Genomic DNA, 14,964 nt, shown 5'->3' with positions numbered 1-14,964 from the left:
GGAAGGAGGAAAAGACAACTAACTGGGAGAGATTTCTACTTGAACTCTGTGCCTTTGCATACTGAACCTTTAGATGTGCCTTATTCTATTTCTGTGTGTTTTCAGATCCCCAAGCTGTCAGTACTAGGTAATAAGGGAACTTCAGTGATACTTCCTGGTTCCTTCCAAAGTCTGTGATTTGGATGTTTGTGATTCTGTGGTTTGGGTCTTAATAATTTAGATCTCAACCGTATGTCAAAAATTCTCCTAATCTCTACAGAGAATCAAAAAACTACACTGAAAGACTCTAATGCTAGAAGCTAAATAAAAAGAGAACAGGTTATATTGATTTTCATCTCATCATCTTTGGATCAAATGAAGAATTTTTGAAGAGATTTGGGGTTATGATAATGAGAAAGTGCTTATGTTATCAGTACCTAATCAGCAGAATCTGAAAAAATACTTTTAAATTCTTTCATTGAAAGTTTTTGTTTGGCAGAACAAAGTAATTGTTTGTCTCAAGTACAAAAAAATGCTCTTGAGAAGAAAATCAAGCTGGTTTGGAACCTGCAAACTTATGATTTCTCCTCCTCTGGACTCCATTGTCTCAGAACCATCTTACATTTCAAATGGCTACATAGTTTGGATTGCAACGTTTCTGGAGTGATGTAATGGGCAAGAGCTCTCATGAACAAAATCCCAATGGCAACTTGCTACCCTGTTATGACACTGCTGTCTCTAAGAGGTAATTATAAAAAGGAAACTAATCTGACAATCACAAGTTTTAAGCTATGACTTTTCTCATTGATTTTAGTCTAACATATTTGCTTTGATTAAAAGGATTTTTTTCCCCCGAAGGAATGAAGTGTTTGTTAATAACTTCTGTGTTGTTTTTTTTTTCTCCTCTCTAGTGTTCATAATGGCTTCTGGGCTTTTGGTTTACCCTTTTGGTTTCAACTCTGCTACTGTGAAGAGATTCTGTGAGAACTCAGACATCTACTATGCAGGAGACTGCCAGATTGGCTGGGGGTATATGCTGGCAATTGTTGGGGTCATGTTGTCTGTCTTTTTACCATTCTTTGCAAAATATGCACCAAAAGAGCACATATCTCCAACTCCAATACCTACTATTTTATAGTATTTTATTACTGTTTAAGAAGAGAACATTCCTGTCTACAGGCAATGGGCAGAAATTATTATAGCACTTCCATTTAGCTGTATTGCTAAAGAAAGCAAAAAGGAGATGGGGAAGAGAAGGTCAGATTCACAAAGACCAAAAGTGCATTGATAGTCTTCCGTGAATATGAGCAGCGAGCACTCTGGAATTGAAGTAAGATCAATCAGCAGCCTTTACACTGCTCAAAACATACAGTGGCATAATGCCTTAGACAAAAACATTCTGTTTATCCTCAAAACATCTGTCTACCTCCCAGTTTCTTTTGTGTCTCAAAATTGTAAGTCTTTTAAAAGCTTCAATTCACTTTTTTGTATATTATTGGATGTCAATCTTTTTATGAACCCAGTAATTTAAAAATCAATAATGATATTTTGTTACAATTATTTTGATTAGTGAGAAAAGCACCTACTAGTAGCCATGGCCTGAAATTAAGCTTGATATCTAAAACAAACTGTAGACAAGAAAAAGAAGTTTCACTTTGATCTGTATGCATCAGCTGTACCTGCATATTGTAAGCTTTGGCACACTTTTTAACACTGATCTAATCTTCAAGATTGAGAGTCATCTTCATGAAGCCTTGCATGGAATTTAGATTACTGTTTTCAGAGAGAGATCTAACTCTCTTAAAGACTTCATGATGATTGAACAGTTAATCAAAAGAATAAAAAATCCTAAGATTCCTCTTTTGGCATTTCTTAAATTTTAATCTTCTGGTGGATTTTTACATAATTATTTGATCGTTTTAATTGTAGATATTGGGGTTGTTTGTTTGGTTTTTAAAGCTGAAAAGAAAAATCTCTGTTTACAAAATGTATGTGCCCAATGGCCCTGTATGTAGTGATAATACAAGCCAGAATAAACTAGATTCTAATATTTCCATTACTTTTGAGAGGCCATTATTGTCAAAAAAATGTAAAGTGCTACTGAGCACAGGTAATGAGAATCAGATGCCCTGTGAGAAGTAGCCAATGGCCATATTTCATGGGTTTGTATGTGAAATTTGTGAAGTCTGATTTCCACAGCAGCACTGAATTCATTACTATCAAGCACTGAAATAAGTGCACTTGATTGCCTTAAGCAAAAGAAACATTGGGTTCTAATCTCACCCCACCGTTATGTTTTTCATTTAAAACAAAAATCAAGTTCTAATTCTAGTCTCGTTTTTTATTTTCTATTATTTATTTTTAAAGAAATGATCACATAGATTTTATTTAATTCAGAGCTGTATTTCTTAGTTTCCTATTTCGGCACAAATCAAGTGATCAAATTTATTATTCTTCACTTAGCTGAGTCAAACTGATTCCTGATTTTTTTTTTTTTTCTAATGGAAAGTGTACACGAAGGGACAGACAGAGCCATGTTGAGGATGTGTAAGAAATGCAAACAGAACAATCACTGTGTTATTTTAGTAAATGTCAGAGACTTCTACATTGTTGTTCACGTTCCTCACCCTTCTAAACATCAATGGAACCTTGCATTGTTTTCCAAAATAAGTGTCTGATGTTACATTGTCACCCACTCCAAAAGCAAATCCTGCACATCAGCTTAGCAAGTTCCATTACTGACCTTTGAACACACAGATTTCAGGCTAGAATTAAGCTCACTGAGCACACGCTGTGCGTTTTGGGTCACAGTGACTAAGGAGTTAAATCTTCCAAATATTTAATGAAAGAGGTTGAAGGAATGTCTCTAAAAGTAAGAAGAATAAATTTCAGTCTGTATAGCAATGTACTTTTCAGTAACGTCTTACCCTTTTTGTAATGAATGGCTGAAATGGATAAGTTTCATGTAAGAGTCAGAAAAGTGAGGAATAACAAACGACATGTAAAAAGAAAATCATCACCACAAAGTAGAAAGACAGAGATGCAGGCTTTTCTTTCCTAACCAACCTGTGCCTTTACACTAGAACCATTATACAAGACAGGATCAATATGGTTAAAAACAAAACAAAAAATAAAGAAACAAAGCAAGCAACAACTGAAAAATGTTGAGTGGTGTGTATAAACTGTATTTCGTAGGGTTTCTGTTCTGTGTGATGTTTACGACTGTTCACGTAATGTTTCACTAGAAAAAGTGATTTGTTAGTGTCAAGTAGAAAACTTTTTTGCAAAGATCCTAAACACTTACTGAAAGTACAATTATTTTAGATCTTTATTAACAGCCATACCATTCCTAGTAGATGCAAACAACCTGTTTCTGTAGCTCCTTATTAACATAACGTACACCTGTGCAGAACTGGAACCATCAATCACTCAGCTGGACTACAGCATTGCTGTGATGCTGATTACACACACAGATGCTGGCCGGTCTGGTCCCACTGTTCAAGCTTCCTCTGTAGCTTTAACTTACTATTATAGTGGAGTCTTACCATTTGCAACACCACTGAACCAAACCCTTTACTTCTTATACCCCAATTCCTTCTGTTGTGAGCATCATCAAGCTCTAGGTCCTGTAATATTCTGCACCTTTTATGAGTTAAAGCTTATTCTCTCATTTGGAACTCTCCTTAATGCTTTGTAATGCATAAAGAGATTCAAATATAGGTGTATGGCTTTTACAGCTGGACAGATGAAACTCTCCTTGAAACATGCATGCTGAGAACCAGCCTAGCACAGGAGGCAGAGTTGACAATGCAAGGGGTTCACACACCAGTTAGTAAAGCATATACCTACCTCGTCTGCTCTAGCTGCCCAGCTGGCACAGGAAGGGGTGTTGCTGCCAATACATGTGCTAACACTGACAGATCACTTTTTTAAACACAGACTGTCTGCGCGTTGAACTGTGTAAAAGCGTTTTCCTGTTACGAGTCAAACAATTTGCTGGACCAGGTTCAAGTTTTATTCTAAATATATAATTTTTTAAGTGTAACTAAAAGCTGTATTTTCCATTAATGTGTTTCTGCGTTGACTAGATGGCTCCTTTTTAGAATATTTCCTGTTTTCTGTATTGGACTTGTTGGATACAATATTTCAATTATTTTAAATGTGAAATTTCCAATTGCCAATGCTGTATAATAAAATTTAAACAAAAAAAACCTCCAAACCCAAAACTGACATTGCTCACTTTTTTCCTTGACAATTCTTTTGTTTTATAATTCTCAGTGGACCTGATACAAAGCTTTTGAAGTAGAGGAACCAGCTAAGGGAAAAAGGAACTTGAAACAGCAGGAATAACCCATGAAAGTTAATGTTAGAAGGCAAAGATACATATACATCTACATGGTCCACCCCTCATGAAAGCTACTTCTGTGGTCATGACAAGGAAGTTCTGTGTTCAAATAATTGTTTCTCCCCAAGTTTCTCATTGTCCTTGAGCAATCTTTCTACAACTGCAGGGTTGCTGCTATTTCATACAGGTGTTACACTGCTTATTTATGTTTTAGAAACCCATGAATCAGACAATGTATCAACCGGAACCCAATGAATACCTAATAGATACAGCTGCATCCTGTGAAATCTTTCTGTGGTATCAATCATGTTCATTTCTAGCAAAGATTTTACAGCTGTTCTTGTAATCCACAAAGGAAAGGGAACCTCCTAGTTGGAACTGAAGTGGAACAAAGACTACCGTTTTACTTGCCCCTGAACAGCAGTTTTAATTCAATATGTAGAGCCAAAAAAGGTTTTGTTGACATTTGCTCGCTACTAAACTTTGACCAAACTCTCCTTGAAAAAAGAATATAGTCACCATTTTCAAACAGATACTGAAGGAATTTCTAAACACTGAAGATGATGAAAAGCAATGGCAAACTGAGTCACTACTGAGGATCTTTTCCTAAGAGACTTGCTCTACAGCAAAACATTCAGAATTTCTCCAGTAAAACAGAATTTCTCCCGTAAAATCTAATGTAACAAACCCCTATTATCACATAAGTAACTAGGAAAGACAAGCTATGAAAAGTCATAATGGAAACAAAACATTGGCACTGCCTTTTGTTAAAGAACACAGCAGAGTGATATTGTCAATTATTTAAGTATTAGTTTTGGCAAGCGTTTTAATCTGTGCAGCCTCTATGGTAACAAGGAGTGAAAATCAGTTTGGGGCAACCATTCTGACTTACATTTCATTCATTGTTTTCACATATGCTGTCATCTCCACATCTGCAATTTTAACAAAATCTTGGAAAGTGTTTTGTTCTTGAATAGTTGCTGGTCTTACAGAGACACACTTGAAAATGTTCCTTTTTGCATCATAGTTTCCCATGCACCTGTGCACTCGACCTCTAATTAGCCTTGGAAGCTCCCGGTCCTTTATCAAAAGCACAACAACAAAACAAAGAAATTATCACCTTGCTAACATAAAAGCTTTCAGAACACCCAGTTCTTGCAGCTGAACTGCAAGTCCCACCTCTTTTTTTTTTTTTTTTCTGAAAAAGCAGCCTGATGATACCTCAGGAGTCACTGGATCATTGCTCTGTACCAGTTTGAGAATAATAAGCATCCAGTCTTCTTTTTACACAGTGATTTTTAACAACCTTCCAGTACTTGAAGGGACTAGCAGCATAGTTGGAGAGGGACTATTTACAAAGGCATGAAGTTACAGGACAAGGGGTAATGGCTTCAAAAATGGAAGAAGCTTAGTTTAGATTAGACATTAGGAAGAAATTCTTCACTATGAGGGTGGTGAGGCACTGGAAGGGTGTTTGCCTTTTTGTAGAGGCTCCAGATCAGAAAATGTTCAAAACCAGGTTGGATGGGGTCTAAATCGACCTGGCCTAGCAGGAGACATCCCTGCCCATGGCAGTGGAGTTAGAATCAGATGATCTTTAAGGTCCCTTCCAAACCAAACGATTCTGTGATTCTATGATGCTGTAGTTTTCTGTTTTATCAGAACATAACATTAGCTTCACAAAAGAGATTGCCACCACTGGTGTGGAGGCAGAATGGAATACTTACAATTTCATAAAAGACACAAGGCAGACTCTCCTTCCCATCTCTCAAAAGAAAGTTCTTTGCCCCATACGCTCCAGGTGTGACTGCAGAATCAAGCGTGCCTATACCATTCAGCAGAAATAAATCATGAGATTGAAGTCAGGGCAGTACTGAGTGTGACATACAAAGATACCATAACAATATTCACTGTACAAAAGCACTATGATAGATCAAGTCAACGTAAGCTTTCCATGAGATGTGCTACCAGCATTGGAAGTTCCAATACAAATTATGGACTTTACATAGTTCTGAACAGTACATTTGTGTATAATGTCTCTAAAGTGAGCGACCAAATGTAGTTTTCAGAACCATCACCATAAACAGTTTATTCCCTTGTGCAGCAGAGCACAATGCAACCCTCTTGAAGTTTTATTAACCTTCATATGCAAATCAACTTTAAATATTTGCACCCTTGTCAAAAGAAGTTATCTGAGATGCCATTACACTGTGGTTTCTCATTCATTTTGATTTAAAGTTTAGTCATTTCAACCTATTGTCAGGTTCACTTCTCAGATAACATTAATTAAAAAGCAAAGTGAAGCTCATTAAAAGTCACCTCTGTTAAGAACTGCTTCAATTGATTTCCAGATTAATTGTATTTAAAATTACTGTAAAACCAAACCTCTATACAGAAGGTTCCTATTAAATTGGAAAATGTATTGGAACACATTTGAAAACACAAAGAAAGAAAAGAAACAGGACAGAAAGAGCTTAAACCTTGGAGGATGATGTATTATTACATTTATACCTATTTTAGTCACTTCTGATAGCTGAATGGATCTCCCAGCAAGAAAATTAGAGAGTATCTGTGCCAGTATTTTGTAGGTTTAAAAATTTCAGCTATTGCTCCTACAGTTAATAGCATTTTCTGTTGGCTTTGTCCTACCAATGTTATCAGTTCCAGCACAATCTAGCATGCTTACCTAAAACTTCAAATAGCAATGCAGTTTTGTAAGTGTACTGACTCCAGTGCCTCATACTTTCAATGACTGCAGATATGATCCGCAAAGAGTTCTTTTTTTCTTTAAATTTTGATTGAGATGATGCAAATTCCTTTGAGAGGCAGAGGAAAACTCACATTAGAGATACACACACAATTGTACAAGGCACACAGGCATTTATATGTTAAGTGTCCAATGTATACATTGGAATTAGAGTATTTGTTCAGACTATGTAAACAATTCCCTGCCAAGTCATACACTCATGCAGAGGACTGTAGGTTATTCTAATAGGAAAATCTCCACCTAAATTTTCAGGAACTGAAGGGTTTAGTAAGGCAGCATGAACTGATGAAAGCTTCATCTTGCTTCAATTTTCTTTTTCCATATTGTTTTCATTCCTATTAATTCTCTCCATGAGTTTACCTGACTTTTGTCTTCTGGAACACAATCAAGTTGGTTTCCATTCATTTTATTTTGCTGAATATTGTTGTTAAATTTATATGCCAGATTAGGATCCTGCAGACTTCTTGAAGCAGTGTTAGATTTCACTGGCCACTGTCCTTGAGATGTAGACGGTTGGCTGGTTGTTTTGATGTGCTGAGATGAATTACGGTTACCAGGGAGTTTTTGCTGCTGAGCAGTTTTCAAACTATTGGAAAGGTTTTCAAACTTTTGAGCAGTCCCATTATCAGATCTTGAATTTGTTGTGTTAGTTAAAGGAGTGTACTTATTTCTGTTCCAAACCTTCGTACTGGGAGCCTTCTCCTCTGCCCTATGGTACAATGTTAGACACACTTTATTATCACGATATCTGTTCTGAATATAAAAGCAATCTACACATTGTTGGCTTAGCTTTAAAAACATCTGTTAAATATTCAGAGTCAAAGTACTTGAATATACACTTGAATGTATCCATACACAGGGCAGTGACCACACCTGTGCTTAAATCCAGCTGAATTCAACAGGCCTTAAAAACTTGCTCAATTTTTGTCCTTGCCTGTAAAAAAAGAATCTTTCCTGACCTGAAATTCACATTTTCCCCATAACTCTGAAATAAAATAAGCAACGTTTCTTCCAAGAGTGTTATTTTAAAATTCTTCTACCACCATCACTTGAGAAATCATTTCACAACAAACTCTAGTGCTGACATTACTGTTTCCAACATACTTCTTTATAAGAGCAATTTGGAAATTCCTTCCAACTCTATTCCAAGTGCCTTTGAAGGTACTTGTCTGAAATACTCACTATGCAATGGGAAAGGAATAGGAGGAAGGGAAGAGAGGAAAAGGACAATTATATTTTTGCTGGAAGTTTTCCTGCCAGCTCCAGGTATTTGAATCTGAAAGGTTTTCTTTGGTTTTAATAAATGCAGAGTTCCCAATTCTCTGTAGTTCTCTTTACTCACCCTAATGTGCACTTATCAAAGCTTATTTGAAACTGTTGGTAAATTTGGATTGAAGGTGGCCAAAACTGCAAGGGAAATCCCTAAACCCCCCTCATCTAAGAAGAGCAAAATGTGATCAAACCTTGTATGGTGAGACTGAATTTTAGGCCTAATAAGAAGACTGACACTAGGTCTTATTAATGGGCCTCATCAGGTACACCAGAAAAATACTTAATTTCATTGGGGTTTGGCTCATAAGCACAATAGAATTATTGAGGACTACAGTGATCATCTGAAAATAAAAGGGTTTCTCAGCCAGCTACAAGAATATGGAATAATGTAAGATATATTTTCATATGAGAATAATTTTGGTTAAGGAAGGATAACAAAGATTAAAGACTTCACCTACCTGCAGGCATACATGTTTTTTCCAGCACTTGCTAGATTAAGCTTTGATGCATTTGGTGGTTTCATAAGGGAAGGAGGCACCGGATGTTCTGTTTGGCTTTCAAAGAGAAATTAAAAGTACTGGTGACACAGTATTTAAAGACAGGGATGACTAGTTTGTTAAAGAATTAGTACACAAATACCAAAAAGCAACAAATGATCTGCTTTTACATACCCATTGTTTGTTGCTTTCTGTAGTTCAGCCACTTTTGGGTTTGCAGCTCCCCAGTCTGAATCTCAAAAGATAAAGGATTGAATAGATATACATACTGAAAAGGCTGAAAGGTAATAGGTCTGCTTAGGGCTCCTAATTTTTATCTGCTTAACGATCCGCAAACATTCTCACACAGGAAGGACAAAAAAAAACCCAAAAAACCCCAAAAAGGGACCGTGATTCATTGATACCTGTAATTATAAGGCAGCCTCTAACCAGTAGGCTGCTGCTTTGGATAATGGTGAAGCTGCATACATTAGACTTATTAACACATAGACTTTTACTTTATTAGAAGTAAACTTTTTCAATTTACTGTAAGTAAAACTAAGAAAGCACTAAAAGCAGATTTCTGCATCATTCTTTCCAAGCAGATTTTGAACAACAGACACTCTCTTCTGAATTACAAAAAAGACATCTTACAAACGTTTCTTCTTGTTACACAGGACTTGAATGTTGATTGAAATCAACTGAAAACAAAAGGTCAGAGTTTCAAGAGACTCTATTTAAATGCTGGTGCTACTTCATTCTCTAACACACAAAGAGTCAAACTCCCTCTAGGCACGAAGTATAAAAAGCTCAATTGTATAGAGGAGAAAGAAATTTCCTGGAGGACATTTTGTACATAATGAACTTCTCAGAAAAAAAAGCATAAAGGATGCACAGACTTCTTGAGAAAGACAATGGCTAATTTAATAAAGCACAGTCATAAAGTTAAAGTTTATTTGCATTTAGAGCCGCTTTAAAAAAGAAAGTCTTTTATTTACCAAATGATGTGGGAGAAAAGTCATAAGTAGGAGTCCCAGAACCTGGCTCATTTTCAAGTGGATTTGAAGTCAGAGGCTGTCTATTTCTTTTTTTCTGATTGAACAGAGGTACAGGCAGACAACCTAAAGATTAAATTTCAATTTCAACAATGCAATACAAATAACAAAAGGATACACGACCTACACTTAAAATACATACATGAAATCACTTGATTATTTTACAGCATCCCACGAGAATGACATTCCATAAACACAGAACGGATCAGCCATTGCCTGACACAATCTCTATTCCCAGCCCTCTGTCCTGTACATTTCCCTTAGAAAACAGCCCCCTGACTCCATTCAAAGCCTTGCCCAGCGCTGCAGTAAAACAGATAACTCATACAGGTCCACTTAGGAAATGTGAGTCTAGGACCGAGCACTGTACAACTCATAGGAATATTTCATGTGTGTCTATAAGCATAACGAGGTATGAATATTAAAGCACAAACAAATGGATGGTACCTGCTGTGCTGCGAGCTGAAGCGTCAGCTAGACCCCTTTTCATTTCTGTGCTGTATCTTAATAGGCAACAATGTGTTGATACTCCAGATTTGCTGTATGGAAATTAGAAAAGCAAAGTGGAATAGTTCATGTTGTAAACGCTTCCAAATTGATTGCATGACCTTAACTCCGTGTACTCAGTGACATGCATCACGTCAGACACAGGCCTAAAACCTGTGAGCAGTTGTACTGAATTTAGAAGATCCACAAGTAAGATGCAATTGCTCCTTGCAGACTAAGTTCACTAAAGTTTACATTTTGTAAGTCAAAGTTGTATTCTGTACTTTGAGTGCTGCAAAAACGCTGAGTTCTCTTCTGAATTTAAAAGTATGTATGCATTAAAACACAAGCAACAGCCTACTGCAGGCTCTCAGAGGATGGTACTGGAACCAGTACTAGTCAATATAGGCATCAGTGACCTGGGTGAGGGCACAAAGGGCACCATCAGCAAGTTTGCTGATGGCACCAAACTGGGAAGAGTGGCTGACACACCAGAAGGCTGTGCTGTCATTCAGACCTGTACAGGCTGGGGAGTTGGGCCAGGAGAAATTGAATGAAATGTAAACAAGGACAAGGGAAAGAATAACTCCGTGGACCACTATCAGCTGGGGGCTGAGCTGCTGGAGAGCAGCACAGGGGAAATGGACCTGAGGGTCCTGGTGGACAGAAGGATGCCCATGAGCCAGCAATGTGCCTTACGGCCAAGGCAAATTGCATCCTGGGGTGTATTAAAAGGGCTATGGTTTGTAGGTTCAGAGGTTCTCCTCCTCCTCTGCTCTGCCCTGGAATTGCTTGAACTGCTTGAAAGAATGCAGTGCAGAGCCACAAAGATGATGAAGGCAGTGGAACATCTCCCTGCTGAGGAAAGGCTGAGGGAGCTGAGGCTCTTTAGACTGGAGGAGACTGAGGGGTGACTTCATTAATGTTTGTAAAGATGCGAAGGGCATTATTGGGACATGGAACCAGTGACATCCAGTGATAGGGCAGGGGGGCAAAGAGTGCAAGGCAGAGCAGAGGAGGCTACATCTGAGCATAAGGAAAACCTTTTTTTCACTGTAAGGGTGACAGAGCCCTGGAGAAGGCTACCCAGAGTGGCTGTGCAATCTCCTTCTCTGCAGATGTCCAAAACCTGCCTGGATGCATTTCTGTGTGACATACTCTGCTCTGACAAGGGGGTACCCTGGATGATCTTTCAAGGCCACTTCCAACCCCTAACGTTCTATGTGAAAGCTATAGTTAAAAAGTAAGCCAAGGGGAGAGGCGATACCAGAGCAACCCTTTGCAGAGCTTCACACGAGAGCAGCAGCAGCAGGCACAGGGTAAAGCTGCCTAAGTCCCCGCTGCTACCTGAAGCACAGGCAGGGCTGAGCCGGACCCCGTCAGAACTAACGGCCGCGCAGCCTCGCGCCCGAAAAAGGCGGGAAGCTGCTGCCGGCGCTGGCCCGCAGCCGGTGCGAGGGGAAGGGGCCGCCGGGGCCGCGGGTCCCGCGCTGCGGAGAACGCGGCAGGGCCGTCAGGGGCTGTCAGATGAGCCCTCGGTGGGAGTTAATTAAATCATTATCATCTTACCCGCGGGACTAGCACACGCAGGGTCACGTGCAGCACTTGCAGGGGCCGCAGCAGCAGCTGATGCATGAACACAAACGCAGGTTCGAATTGAGCTGCCTGCATTCTTCGTGCCGGTTCTCCTCTTCGAGCACTGCTCCGCGTTTTGCACGCATGCATGCACGACAAACGCAGAGACACACACAGCTACCTGCATTCCTCACGCTGGCTTGCCTCTTCAACCGTTATTCTGGGTTTCGCACATGGCAGATTGCAGCCCTGCAACTCCTGACTGGTTCTTGTGTAAAATCTTAGTGGAGCCTGCCCTGTTTTTGTAAGGCAGACTTGGAAGGCTTTGGTGAGCCATGTTACACTTACATATACGTGTGCACACACACCCACCCCCCCCAGCTTTGATAGCTAGACTTAATTGGATTTGTACTTTGTTACTACATATGTTTTTCAGCTCACGGCATGCTTTGTAAGCTTTCAAATACGCTACCAGCTATTTGTATATAGTACACAAAGCCAATCTGGATTCTTAAACTAAATATGATCCTATGTACTTTTCCAAAGTGAGTATTTGCAAAGCACGGGACTAAGGGATTGGTTTAATTCAGAAGAGTGAAATCTTCCCAAGTGGCAGATTTGCGGGTGGCTGTAGTGTCCTGGAAGAGCAGGAGTTAAAAGCTGTTTGGGAAGTTAACTGCTCTAAGGATATAAAAGAAGCCTCCATGGCTTTAGTTCCTAAACTCATGTTTGGAAATGCTCTGTATCTGTCCTAAGAAAGCTCTTCTGAGGAGACAAACTTCCTGCATGTTAAGTGAGGTAAGCGCACAGACGATCTCTGTGTATTTGATTCGGGGCTTTGTAAGGAATTGCAGCCCTTGCAAGCACTGCCGGCCGTAAAATATAAACTATACATACTAGCAGTTAGTGTTTGCGTTTTGCCTTTCACTCTTCCAACTGCTGTGCTGGTTAAATTCTGCAAACCAAGATTCAGAGCATGAGTCATTTTTTTCAGGCAGCGTGTAAATAGCTGCTTTGGCACCACTGCTAAAGAGGCTGGGGTCAAAGGACAGTACAGACTGTCCAGTGCTGTAAAATACAACTTTACTGCTTTGTTTAATAAATTACTATGATTAAATATCTGACAGCTTTGAAGCACAGCAGTAATACAGCTGAATGGGTAAGTAAACAGTCTCTCTATTAACTTGCCATAAGGTTTAGAAAGTCTGTATGCATAAGCTGAAACAGAGAGATCAACTTCAGTAGGAAATATATTCCTGGCAGACCTCATTCAGATAAGTTCTCTGCTTAGCTTTCTTTTTGTAGATCTATAGTCTATCAGCCTGGCTGATGAAGCCTCTCCCATGCACTAGCCAAATACTTTCTCAGTCACTGGAGTATAATCTAATAAAAAGGACTTGATTAGTAAATGTTCTTTATTTCCTTGCACTGTAACATTTATTAAATTGGTATCAAGTGTCAGATTGCAAATTGCAAATGTTCCTGTTGTTTGCAGCAGTAATACTTATTTTCTGTTATTAAGACTTTTTAGTCTAAATGTTTTGATCCTCCTGATGGAAGTTATGGCTGCTCTTTGACTTAAGGCTCATGAATGCTTTTGGAAATGGAAGAAGTCTAATTGTTGACCAAATCTGCTTTTGGTAGTCTAGATCTGCTTGCTTGTTAATAAAAGGTTGCAGAAATTAGAAGAGTTGTCACTGCCAAATTATTCAATATGTTAGAAACATCTGCGTTAGCAGATCCCAAGCTAGAACTAGAGCCAAGAATACCGGGTAAGTCAGCTGTGGATAAATTGCACTTTAATTTCAGCTAGTGTTCCCTCTAATCACTGTTTTTCAGCTATTCTAACACAGAAAAAGGTCATACAAGCAACAACAAGTTTTGAGGAGCTCAGCTCTTCTTGTTTTTAGATGAAAATACTTGATGTGATATGATTCATATTTTACTGGTTTTGCTCACTTTAAACCATTCTGCCTTTGTTTATTGTAATGTCTGTGTAACATAAAACATACATGAGGATACTTGTTACACCTAGTTTGCAAGGCAAAACTGTCAGAGGTATTGGAGTGCATTATTAAAGTTTACATTTAAAAAGCCTTTTCATACTATCATTAGTACCAGACTTACCTATGTATCACATATGACTAGAGATTGCCTGGGGAAGTTAACTTTTGCATTGTGTAATAGCAGTACTATTAACAGACTTGGAGATATTACTAAATATGGCAAATGAAGGGGAGGGCTCCTTGAGAAGGAGGAGTATCAGGTTAGCAACTCCCTGCCTCCTAACGGCACTTGAAAACTGTTGGAGAACTGTTAATTCACTTTCATTCACATCTAACCTGAGCAGCCTTCAAGAATTTCCTATTAAAAAGAATAAGAAGACTTTATTATTTTTGTTGGAGACAAAAGTTTTACTTCATTGTTTTGTGTTTTGCTTTCAGCAATTGTTAGAGCTGCTGCAAAGCATGATTTCCTCCTCTGTTGTTGATAAACCCCCGGTAAGACGGGTTGCTATCTTCGGAGGAACTCATGGCAATGAGTTATCGGGGATATTTTTGGTCAAGCACTGGCAAGAGAATGGAGCTGAGATTCAAAGGAGAGGAGTGGAAGTGAAACCATTTCTTACCAACCCAAGAGCTGTGAAGAAGTGCACTAGATACATTGACTGTGATCTGAACCGTGTTTTTGACCCTGATAATCTTGGGTAAGAAGAGTTGCACTTTCTGTTGTTTTGCTTTTCTGGGTTTTAAAACTATAAGGAGCTTCCTTTCCAGACGACAATGTTAACACAAGTTCCACTACTATTTAAACTGTGAAGCCACATAACTGAAATTACTGACCTTTAACCCAAAAAGAGGAAATTGCATGAGTTTTAACAGATTGACTTTGAAATTATTGCTAGTAGAGCAAGTTTTGAACCAACACAATCTTAACCACTGCATTTTAAATTAGCGTAGCTGTACTTGTGTAAACTTAGGTACTGCTGTTCTGAGTTGCAAAGTCTCA

General features: G+C 38.7%; 3 protein-coding genes across 4 annotated transcripts in view; 2 read left to right on the top strand and 1 right to left on the bottom strand.

Moving 5' to 3' along the window:
* LHFPL7 (LHFPL tetraspan subfamily member 7) overlaps positions 1–4,223 on the top strand; it is a 65,658-nt gene extending 61,435 nt beyond the window's left edge. The window contains exon 3 of the mRNA XM_064166502.1: positions 891–4,223. Coding sequence (XP_064022572.1) covers positions 891–1,117 — 227 coding nt within the window. The 3' untranslated portion in view covers positions 1,118–4,223. The remainder of the gene's footprint in view (positions 1–890) is intronic.
* A 989-nt stretch (positions 4,224–5,212) lies between these two features.
* SPATA22 (spermatogenesis associated 22) lies at positions 5,213–10,384 on the bottom strand. The gene is made up of 8 exons (XM_064166450.1): positions 10,342–10,384; positions 9,838–9,960; positions 9,035–9,089; positions 8,822–8,917; positions 7,452–7,800; positions 7,011–7,140; positions 6,052–6,149; positions 5,213–5,404 (listed from the first exon to the last, which is right to left on the bottom strand). The coding sequence occupies exons 1-8, from the start codon at positions 10,382–10,384 to the stop codon at positions 5,213–5,215; spliced, it is 1,086 nt and encodes a 361-aa protein (XP_064022520.1).
* A 2,306-nt stretch (positions 10,385–12,690) lies between these two features.
* Positions 12,691–14,964, top strand: part of ASPA (aspartoacylase) — a 9,681-nt gene continuing 7,407 nt past the window's right edge. The window contains exons 1-2 of one of the 2 annotated variants that reach the window (XM_064165873.1): positions 12,691–12,753; positions 14,400–14,662. In XM_064165873.1, coding sequence (XP_064021943.1) covers positions 12,691–12,753; positions 14,400–14,662 — 326 coding nt within the window. Of the gene's footprint in view, positions 12,754–12,794; positions 13,115–14,399; positions 14,663–14,964 lie in introns of those variants that run through there. The other variant, XM_064165874.1, reaches the window with a different exon arrangement.

Source organism: Pogoniulus pusillus, chromosome 27, assembly GCF_015220805.1.
Source record: "Pogoniulus pusillus isolate bPogPus1 chromosome 27, bPogPus1.pri, whole genome shotgun sequence".
Taxonomy (NCBI): domain Eukaryota; kingdom Metazoa; phylum Chordata; class Aves; order Piciformes; family Lybiidae; genus Pogoniulus; species Pogoniulus pusillus.
The sequence above is the reverse complement of the archived record's forward strand: the minus strand, read 5'-3'. Positions and strand labels throughout refer to the sequence as shown.

What these genes read in the sequence shown, in the direction of transcription:
- SPATA22 (XM_064166450.1), bottom strand. Translation starts at nt 10,384, where the DNA reads ATGAAAAGGGGTCTAGCTGACGCTTCAGCTCGCAGCACAGCAG. An exon ending in ATTGCTATTTGAAGTTTTAG is followed by an intron (nt 6,150 to 7,010) that starts GTAAGCATGCTA and finishes TGAATGGTATAG; the next exon opens with GCACGCTTGATTCTGCAGTC. An exon ending in CTTGTGTCTTTTATGAAATT is followed by an intron (nt 5,405 to 6,051) that starts GTAAGTATTCCA and finishes CTTTTGATAAAG; the next exon opens with GACCGGGAGCTTCCAAGGCT.